We start from the raw sequence: 10,860 nt of genomic DNA on the forward strand, positions 1-10,860 counted from the left end.
AGAGCTCTCATCGGCTGCGTGACGAACTGCCTCCGTTGTAGAGCGATGTAGAGCGCGATTTTGTTGTAGAGTTTGTTGTAGAGGCTCTACAGCCAAACCGCCGGGAAGGCAGTGACTCAAAGAGGTCGAGTCGCACTAATGGGGTGTCTCCGAGCTTACTGGAGCTCTGATGGACGGCCCTGACTATCCCTGACACACAGAGAGTCACTCTGACGGCACACAACACCCTATAACTGCGTCATGACCAGCCTGCCATGCGTCGCCGGTGCCGCATGCGTCGCTGTGCTTCTTTAGCAGGCGGTGGACTGTCGGCTGCGAGGACGGTCGCATTTGCGCGAGGCGAGGCGAGCATTGCTGCGCGTTGCATGCGCCATGACTCGCGCCAGCGCGTGCGGGAGCTCCTGGCTGAGCGTTGAGTCCAAGCGAGTTGCGCTGGCCACGATCGCTACGCCGAGCCGAGCTGACGCGCCGAGGCGCCGGCCAGTCGCAGCCGCGAGGCATGCCACAGCAGCAGAGGCACCTGCCACCCATTGGGCGAGCAGACAGAAGGCCAGGGCAGCACTGGCAAGTGCAACGCGCCTCATGTCGGAGAGCGACCGTGCCTCGTTCGCCGCTTATGATGTAGAGTTTGTTGTAGAGATTTCACGTTGTAGAGCGCCTCTACATCGCTCTACAACGGAGGCAGTTCGTCACGCGGTGGATGTAGAGCTCTACAGCTCTACATTGCTCTACAGCGCTCCAGAGCGCTCTACATCTCTACAGCTCTACAGCGCTCTACACTCTACATCCTCTACACCCTCCCTCAGGCCCCCCCGCCCCCCAGCCTCGCCGCCGCCGACGCCACCTCGCCCCCCCTTGCGGGGCTCTGTGTGGACGGCGCCTCTCCTCCCCCCGCCAGCTCAGTCGCCCACCTGCCACGGCGTCCCGCCCGCCGCCGCCGGCGCGTACGGCTGGAAGGGCGGGTGGCCTAGATGAATAAACACGAGCTGCGGTCATCCCACCAGTGACGAGTCGGCCTCCCGATGTTTGACGCCGTCCGGGTCGTCCATCTCAGCATCCAGCCGCTCGCAGGCGGCGAGGCAGCGAAGCCACCGCTCGTTCACAGCGTAGTTTGACCACGCGCAAAGGACGCGCGGCGCCCGTCACACAAGTCAAGCGCTCCCCAGTGCGCGGGCGCTTTTGCCGGTCTAAAAATGGGCGCGCCGGGGCTGTTCGTGCTGGGCGCCGGCCTCGTCTGCCTGCAGGGCCTCACCACCATCTGCGGCACGACCCTGCAACGCCTTGCCAGGCTCGACCACGACGAAGCGGTCAAGAATGAGCCCGCGCCTGGCCCACTGCCCGTCTGGCGGCGGCAAAAGTTCGTGGCGGGGCTGCTGCTGTACATCCTCGCGCAGCCGCTGTCCGTGTTGAGCCTCTCGCTTCTCCCCGTCAGCGTGCACGGCCCCCTGCTTTGCGCCTCAATAATTGTCTCCTCTGCCGCCGTCAGCCGGTTCGTCGGCGAGCGCGTCCGGACCCAGGACTATGTCGCGCTGGGACTGGGGGTGCTCGGCGCGTGCGGCCTGCTCGTCTTCGGCCCGAAGCAGTCGGGCCACTCCGAGGCCGACCTTCAGCTCGGCCTGGACCTCCTCACCTTTTGGCGGCACAGCGGGATCGCCTGGTACATCCCGACCATTGCTGCCGTGCTCCTGGCGGCGCTGCCGCTGGCGCTGCTGCGGACGCGCGCCGCGCCGGTGGCGCACCCGCTGTGCTGCGCCCTGCTTGGCGGGACGGGCGATTGCCTAATGAAGGTGATCACCATGTTTGCTTCCCAGACGAGGGAGTTCTCCGACGCACACCGCGGCGAGTATGTGCTCATCATCGCAGCCTACGCCACGCTCGGCGTTTCCAACGTGGTGATGGTGTCGAAGGGTGCGCAGCGGTTCGATGGGCGGTACTTCATGCCCGCCGTAATGGTGCTCTTCACGCTGCAGATGCAGCTCTTCGGTCTGATCGCCTACCACGAGCTCGACTCAATGGGCGCCGGCCGGCTCGTCCTGTTTGCCCTCTTCTCAGCCTGCTGCGTGGCCTCTGTCTGGATCGGCGCACGCAACCCCGACACAAGGACGGGGCGCGCACCAACGCTGCTAAGTCCCTCCACGCGAGTGAGCGACGCAGTGGAGCAGGGCAACCCATACCCTGGGGGGCCGCCCCCCGGTCCCTTGCGCTTCCCGGTCGGCTAGGATGGCGGAGGTCGAGACTGTGCATGGCGCAAGCATGTCGGACCCGCGCTCCGGGGTCGCAGCCCGGGGCTGCCCACGGGAGCGAAGGAGGTCTCGTGCGTGAGTGGTGCCCTCTGCGCTCTGCCGTCTCGTGTGAGATGGCGTCTGGGCTCGCCGCCTCTGCGCGCTCTGGAGCGGTGGGGCGCGCCCGGGCGAGAGCTCGAGCGCTGGAATGGCCGCCGTCAACACGCCGGGTCTCTCTCTGTTCATTTTCAATAGAATCTGCCGTGTGTACCAGCCCGAGCCCCGACTACCAGTGCCGCATGAGTCCCGTGGGGACGCGATCTGAGCGGAAAGAATGATGTCTGTGCCGCCTGTTGCGGGCTGGAGCGCTGAACGTCGCTGAGCTCCGCTGCGGGCGGCGCGCCTGGCCCCCGCCGCGGACCGCGCACCACAGCGCCTCGCCTGTGTCGCGTTCGCGCCGCGCATCGAACGAAACGCAACTCGAGCCTCGCCCCCTTCCCGCCCGAGCCGTGCATGCTTGGGTGCCCCTCTCCTCCTCTCCGCTCACGCCTCACCCCCGCACCCGTGTGCCGGGGGAGTAGCCGCCCAAGCTGCTGCCGAGGTCCGAATTTGCGCCTTCGGCCCGCGGGGAGCCGCCATCCTCCTCCGCCATCAGAGGCGCGCAGCTCGACCCTCCGCCCTCCGCCGTGCCAGGCACCTGCGAGTAGCCGCCGCTCGTCGCGACAGCGCGGGGCACGAGCCGCGAGATCGTGTCTGCAAGGGGGCCTATTATTTAGTGGACTATGAATTAGCTATTAATTAGGGGCACGAGCCGCGAGATCGTGTCTGCAAGGGGGCCGCCGCTGTTCCGGCCGCCGCTGCCTGGCCTCCGGAGGGAGGGAGTGCGGTACGCCCCCCCGCGCCGCGAGTCGACGCAAGGCTCGCCTCCGTTGAGCGCGGTCGTCTCGTCGATCGACCCGTCGTTGAGTCTCAACTTCGACGAGATGAGACCCGCCGAAGGCCCGCGCGAGTCCGCCGCCTCCTCCGCCTCCTCCCACCCCGGGGAGCGAGGCAGCGACCCCAGCGACGCGCCCTGCGTCCGCGCCTTCGCCTCCACCCGCCTCCGCCTCCGCGCAGACAGCAGCACCACGAGCGCGTGCACCTAATTAATAGTTAATTAACGAACTAATATGAATTATTAATTAGGACAGCAGCACCACGAGCGCGTGCACCTAATTAATAGTTAATTAACGAATCAATATTAATTATTAATTAGGACAGCAGCACCACGAGCGCGTGCACCTAATTAATAGTTAGTCAACTAATTAATATGAATTATTAATTGGGACAGCAGCACCACGAGCGCGTGCACCGCCACGCCGGCACCGATGACACCGAGCATGGACCGGATCTGGTGCCCCGCCGCGTTGTGCCGTCGCGCGCCGCCCTTCTTGTGTCGCGCCGAATGCCCCCCCTCGCCAGCGGAACCCGGCTCCGGCACAAACGACTCCGCCGCGACGATCACGGCGTACGAGATCGAGATCGCGATCGGCACGACCGTGATGAGGACCGCCGTCGGTAGCCCGCCTGGTGTTTGGAAGGGCCATACTCTTGGTAATAATGCCATTAATTACTAAGAATCGGCTAGTAGTATAGAGCCCGCCCGGAATGCGGAAGGGCCGCGCGCGCAGCGACTCCGGCTGCTTCATCCTCAGCGCGACGAAGGACCACATGAAGAGGAGGATGGAAGGGACGGAGAGCAGCATCGAGAACTCGACGAGCCGCGTGTACGGCGCCCAAACCTAGTCCCACCCACCCCCCCACCACCAGGCGGTGAACTCACTGAGGGCGTGCGCGTGTGTGCGGTGGGGGCGTGTGTGCGGTGGGGGCGCGCGCGCGCGCGCGCGCGTGTGTGTGTGTGTGTGTGTGTGTGTGTGTGTGTGTGTGTGTGTGTGTGTGAGGGTGGTGGTGGGGTGTGTGTGGGGGGGGGGGGTTCGTGTGAGTGTGGTGGTGTGCGTGTGAGGGGGGAGGGCGCACAAGGGACGCGGCGACGGCGGCGTTGAAGAGGATGTACACGGGCGCGACGCCCGTCTCGCTCGCCGCCAGCAGCCACACCAACATCGCGTCGGCCCTCCTCCCGCTGCGGCGCCGCCTCTCGACGACAGCGTTCATCTCGCCGGTGAAGTGGGACGCCACCTGCGTGAACGACACAAGCCCGTGAACCAACGCAGCAGCGGTGAGGGCCTGCTGGTTGGACGATGAGCCACCAGAAAGGCGAGCGACCGCTCGGCGGTCAGGGCGGCGGCATTGTACAAGCCTAATGAACGAAATCCTCGTGACTGTTTAGGGAATCAGAGCGGGCAGGGCGGCGGCACGGTGCACGCCTAAATGAGATCACGCGAGATCACGCGAGATTTCACGAGGTCACAGGGCGGCGGCACAGTGCAGGCCGATCAGGCACACGTTTGCGCCCAGCTGGAACCCGTAGTCCAGCCACCGGCCCGCCAGCCGGCGCGCGAGCACGTTGAAGTAGCCGGCCTACGAGATTACACGAGATTACGCGAGATTACGCGAGATTACGCGGCACGTTGAAGTAGCCGGCCTACCGTGCTGAAGACGCCCGCCTCGGGGCGGGGAGATATGGGGAGATATCGGGAGATATGGGGAGATATGGGGAGATATGGGCAGCCTACCGGGCTGAAGACACCCGCCTCGGGGCGGGGAGGCGGTGCTTTGCAGAGCCATCGTAGCGCCGTGTGAGTGCATATCTCCCCATATCTCCCCATATCTCCCCATATCTCCCCGCCCCGAGGCTTTGCACAGCCATCGTAGCGCCGTGTGGGTGCAGTGGCGGTGCGGAGACAGTGCGTGTCGTGCTGTCATTCGACTGTCTCCGGCGGTATGTCTAAGTGAGTGTGTGTGCCGGGGGCAGGCATCTCAGTGCGAGGTGGTACGGAGACAAGTACGTACAGCCGGAGACCGTCGAACGGCAGCGTGGCACGTGTGTGCTCTCCAGCGCTGGTTGGACGAGAGTGCGCGAGCCGCGTCTAGGTTCGCCGGCTGAGTGACTGTCCTCTCGAGCGCTGGTTGGAGTACACGAATACGTGTCCTTCCGCTTCTACGGCTCGAGATATGGGGAGGTGCGGGGAGATGTGGGGGAGATCCGCTTCTAGGTTCGCAAGCCGAGTAGTGCGCAGGCACGTCGTCGAGGGAGAGGGCGACGGCGAGGGGCAGCGTGTTCAGCAGCAGCACGGCGGGGAAGAGGATGCCTAGTTAATGCGTACTTAATTATGAACTAGTCATTCGGTGTTTAGCAGCAACACGGCGGGGAAGAGGACGCCTAATTAACAATTACTTAATTATGAACATTCATTCGGTGTTGAGCAGCAGCACGGCGGGGAAGAGGATGCCGATCGAGATGAGGAAGGTGCGGCGCGGCTGCTCGAGCTCGCCGGCGAGCGTGCCTATCTCCCCGCATCTCCCCGCATCTCTCACCGCACCTCGCGGTCTCTCTAGCTCGCCGGGCGAGCGCGGCGCCGAGCGAGAAGAAGCCGCAGTACAGCCAGAGGATCCACGAGACAAGCAGCGAAGAGTCGAGCTCGCCTAATTAATAGTAGCTACTAACTGGTAGTCTCGATTAGTCAATTCTCAAGTGGAGCGAAGAGTCGAGCTCGCCTGGTTAATGGTTATTACTTCGGTCATGCTCAGGCAATCAGTCAGTAATCATGAATCGGCAGCGGCGAGTCGAGCTCGCCTAATTAACAGCTAGTAGCGAATTAAACTCATTCGCAATCTCGATCATTCATTCTCAATTGGCAGCGGCGAGTCGAGCTCGCCTGGTTAATGATTATTGACTAGGTCATGCTAAGATAATCATGGTAATCATTAATTGGGCGACGAATCGAAGCTCGCCGTGTGCGACGAGCGTCCTCTCCGGCTCGAGCCTAATTAACAGCCAATGAATAGCTAATTAATACTTAATAAATACAAGGCAGCGTCCTCTCCGGCTCGAGCCTAATTAACAGCCAATGAATAGCTAATTAATACTTGAGAAATACAAGGCAGCGTCCTCTCCGGCTCGAGCCTAATTAACAGCCAATGAATAGCTAACTAATACTTAAGAAATACAAGGCAGCGTCCTCTCCGGCTCGAGCCTGATTAACAGCCAATGAATAGCTAACTAATACTTAAGAAATACAAGGCAGCGTCCTCTCCGGCTCGAGCCTGGGCATGCCGATTGCCACAAAGAGCACCGTCGGAGCGAGCGAGACGGCCGCCAGCAGGGTGTTAAACTTGACCTGCTCAGCAGTCCATTAACGAATATTCCGTGAGGGAGACGGCCGCCACAGCAGGGTGGTGAACTCGACCTAATTAATAACTCATGAGCAAATAATCCATTAGCGAGACGGCCGCCACAGCAGGGTGAATTGAGCTCGACCATCATGTCTGTGCCGAGCAGGTTGATGCCAGTGACCATCCCGACCAGAGCGGTGGAGAGGATGCCCCGCCGGAACTCGCTCATCGGGACCTAATTCATTCTTCTCTCGCTGACGGGCAGAGATGGTTGACTAGTCAGGCCGGAACTCGATTGTCGGACCATCGTGTCGACGTACTGCGCGACGAGGACGGGGTAGATAGCCGCGTCCACCACGTAGATGACCCACACCCAGTAGGCGTGGTGAGAGCCGACCACCCGACCGCACGCCTGGGGTAAGGGTTAGGGTTAGGGTTAGGGTTAGGGTTAGGGTTGGGGTTAGGGTAAGGGTTAGGGTTAGGGTTAGGGTTGGGGATTGGGTTAGGGTTAGGGTTGGGGATAGGGATAGGGTTAGGGTTGGGGTTAGGGTTGGGGTTAGGGTTAGGGTTAGGGTTAGGGTTAGGGTTAGACCCAGTAGGCGTGGTGAGAGCCGACCACCACTCCCGCACGCCTGCTGCACCCACGCCACGTAGCCCACTACCAATTAGCTTCCAATTCACTGTGAATGCGCACGCCTGCTGCACCCACGCCACGTAGCCCCCCATTAATTAGCCACTAATAATTGTTAATTCGCACGCCTGCTGCACCCACACCACGTATCCCCCGTCCTCCGGGAAGGCGGTGGAGAGCTCGGCGACCTGAGTAATAGGTAATCAGTTAAGGGCCACCTAATTAATAGTTAGTTAATAGAAGGCGGTGGAGAGCTCGGCGACCTACGACGCGCACGCAGGGGCTGCGCTCACCACCGCCCGCGCCTCGCGACACACACACACACACAAGGGCGAGGTGGACGCGGGGACAGCATGTGGATTGCATCAGGGAGTGTGATCCGCATCTGTGCGCTCGGACGATGAGCGCGATGGGGAGGGAGTAGACGAAGGGCACGACGCCGAGCATGATGAAGACGTAGAGCGGCGGGCCCGCCATCAGCATCGCCTCGTTGCCGTAAATGCCTGAGCGGTGGCGGTGTGGCGGTGGCGGTGGCAAGAGCGGCGCCGACGCCGCGACGCACACAGCAGCATTGAAGGCGCGGCGCCGTGCAGCCACGCTAAGCGCTGGCGCGGACACGCATTGCGGGGGCGCGGTGGGTGCTCACCGCCGTGCACCCAGAAGAAGCCGACGACCACCATGCCCCAGACGCCAATCTTTTTACCGGGCCGCGTGCCGCCGCCACTGCCCATGCCCATCGCGCCACGTTCACGACTCCTGAGCAGCTCGAGCAGCACCTCGAGGTGGAGAGAGAGAGAGAGAGAGGGGCAGAGGAGCCCACGCAGCGGCGCCCTCGCAGCGTCCACAGAGAGTTTGCTGCAAGAAAAATCCTGGAAAAGAGGGGAGGCACGGTCGACAGCCCGATCCATCGACTACACTCATTTTCTGGTGCTTAACCCCGTGCAACAGCGGTCCGGCAGGCTGCCCCCAAGGCACCCCGGGCCGCTGCGGGTTTGGGAGTTATGCTTAGGCACAGCTTCGGCGATGGCGGCCCTTCTGTCTGCCCCTCGCCACCCACCCAGACATCGTCATCACGCAGCCAACGAAGATGCAAGAACCCCAAGTGCACCGATCCCAATCATCTGGCGGCCCGGTGCGCGGTGGCCCGCTGGCTGGCTGGGCTGGGTGGGTGGGTGCGCTTCTTAGCTCCCCGGCCCTGGATGTGCGGCTACTGACTGCACTCCAAGTGCACCCGGTGACGCAGGGGCAGCTATTTCGGCCCAGGGCGCCTCTAAGCCTCTCTCTTCCACCTTCCGGGACGATCTCACGGTCTCCGTTTGGGAGAGAGAGAGATGTGTGTCCGGGCGATGGTTGCGGCGCGCTCGACCATCTGGTCGGTCGTGTAGCGCGGCGAGCCGCTCGGCCGGCAGGTGACGAGGATCGTCGACGCGACGACGAAGATGGCACCTCGGGCGCCGTCTTCGGTGCCGGGCGCGTTGGGGTTGCCGCCGAAGGCCTTCATCCCGAACTCGAGCACTGAGCGGATCTTTGCACGGTACTCCTTGTTGTCGGGGAAGTCCTGGCTCTGCAGGTGGAGACGCTTGAGGCACTCGATCGAGACGCTGTCGCAGATGGAGAGATCGTAGTCTGCGGCGGGCGTGGTGTTGAGATTGATCGTGTCGGCCACCCCCGAGGGGGAGTTCCAAGCGAGCGAGACGCCGGTGGCGTTGCGGAGGGCGGCAACAGCAGCAGCAGAGCACGCAGCGGCGCCCGGGACGGCGGGCGCCCACGCGAGCCGCCGGGCGCGAGTGGCAGCCGAGACGCCACGGTTGCCAGCGTGGGTCAGGTTGGCGCCCGGTGTGCCCGGCGCCGCGTGCTGCAGTGCCTTGGCGATGGCGTCGGTGCACTCGGCCTTCGGCGTGATCTTCTCCTTGTGGGCTTTGTGCAGCGGGTCGTTGCGGGACGAGAGGTGGTTGAAGAACATGCTCGTCCCGTTGCCACCCGAGCCATCCGGAAGTTTGTTGGGGATGAGGCAGCAAATCTGAGCGCAGCACCCGCACTTGGTGAGCGGTTTGTTTTTTTGTGTGTTGGAGCCTATAATATATATATATGTCACCTCGCGCGCCGCGCATCGATGGACAATGCGCCCTTCACCTTCTCCATTGACACGCCACCGTCGCTGCCTGTTCCTCGCCTGCTACGGCCGGCGCCGCCGCTGCCACCGCCGCTGCTGCCGCCGCCGCCGCTGCCTCCGCCAATGCCTGCGCACGCTCCGCCTCCATCGGCAATGCCAGCCACTGCACCGCCGCCTGATGCGACGCCGTCTCCGACGCCACAGCTGCCGCCGCTGCCACCGCCCTCCGAGGCCGCGCCCCCGCCGTGGCGACCGGCGCGAGAGCCACCGCCAGCAATGCGGCCTGAGCCGTCCCCGCCGCCTGTGCCTTCCGAAGCCGCATTGCCACCGCCCTGGCGTCCGATGCGAGTGGCGGTCGAGCCGTCCCCTTCGCCGCCCGACCCACCGCTGCAACTACCGCCGCCGCCGCAGCCGCCGCCGCCGCTGCCGCCGCCACCGCCGCCGCCGCCACCGCCGCCGCCGCCGCAGCGGTTGCCACAGCCTGCATTGCCGCCCCTGCTCAATCCTCCGCCGCGCTCGCTCCCGCCTCTGGTCACGAGTGGTGCCCTGTTGGCCGGGGTCGCGCTGCTTGGCTGCTGCTGTGCGTGGCGGAGAGTTAGACCCTGCGCCGGCAACTCCAAAAAGTCGAAGGAGATGAACGCCGCAGCCGCCCGTGCAGCAACCAACGCATTTGACCTCGAGCTGAACGACGCGGCTCTGGCGGTGAGCCCTTGTGGATATGTATCGACACCCTGCCTCGACACGTATTCGGCCGGGAACGCCATGGGCTTTGCCTAGACGCCGCTGCGCCACCCCTACACGCCCAGTGCGACGGGCGTTGTCGCGGGAGCTTCTCCTCTGACACCTCCCCTCCTTCCCTACGACTAGGCTGCGGGCCTGGACGAGCAGTACGCGGTTCTCCCCGACCAGGCAAACGGCGGAGGCTGGCGGACCGTGTCCGAGGGGGACGGGTCCGCGTTTGACGCTGCTGCTTTTGAAGGGCCGGTACGGCTATGACGATATGAGGGCGGGCGTGGGCCCGGCCGACTGATGACCGTGTGCTCCGTGTGTGTGGCAACTGGCATACGCTTTATTTATGAACTTTCAGGTCTATTCTTTCGTACTTCGATGCTAACCACGAGACCAGGGGGCTGACATGTCACCGCCAGCAGTAACGCCCGCTGGACGTAGGGGGGCTAGAGCTGCGTAAAAAAAGATTGTTTCGTGCAAGCGGCCGGCCGGGTCCGCACACGCGGCGCTCAGTGTTCGCGCGGCGCGGCGCGCTTCAACTAGCGTGCGCACATAACTCCCGGCTCCTCGCTCGTCTACGCCTCCCAGTGTCCCATGGCCATGCGCTGTGGCGATGCCGGCGACTGCGATGCGCCACGAAAGTCCGCCGCGTCCGAAACTCCGAAAGCCTCCGGCGGAGCGGCGAGGGGCCGGCTCCCCCGCCCCCGTCCGAGAGGGCGGCCACGCCGCAACAGTGCTGGGCGACCCTCCCCTGCATAACCCCGCCGGCCGCTTGCACGAAAAAATTTTTTTTTAACGGAGCGGGGGGTCATCAGAAGCTGGGCGGGTAGCTATAAGCTGTTCCAGCCGGGGGGCGGAACATTTACAGACACGGCCCTCATCTTCGTCCCCCC

General features: G+C 63.7%; 1 protein-coding gene across 1 annotated transcript; it reads right to left on the reverse strand.

Annotated features, from left to right (window-relative positions):
* Nucleotides 1-3,009: 3,009 nt before the first annotated feature.
* ACPT14 (putative amino acid permease/ polyamine transporter) lies at nt 3,010-9,088 on the reverse strand (the record flags this gene model as incomplete). The annotated part of the gene is made up of 16 exons (XM_005785641.1): nt 3,010-3,363; nt 3,419-3,433; nt 3,481-3,503; nt 3,811-4,003; nt 4,239-4,397; nt 4,469-4,518; nt 4,643-4,739; nt 5,403-5,470; nt 5,697-5,804; nt 6,400-6,499; nt 6,640-6,729; nt 6,799-6,906; nt 7,269-7,313; nt 7,525-7,628; nt 7,772-7,901; nt 8,492-9,088. 16 exons carry the CDS (start codon nt 9,086-9,088, stop codon nt 3,010-3,012), a joined length of 2,241 nt encoding a protein of 746 aa, XP_005785698.1.
* Nucleotides 9,089-10,860: the final 1,772 nt, after the last annotated feature.

Source organism: Emiliania huxleyi (assembly GCF_000372725.1).
Source record: "Emiliania huxleyi CCMP1516 chromosome Unknown EMIHUscaffold_16, whole genome shotgun sequence".
NCBI lineage: Eukaryota > Haptophyta > Isochrysidales > Noelaerhabdaceae > Emiliania > Emiliania huxleyi.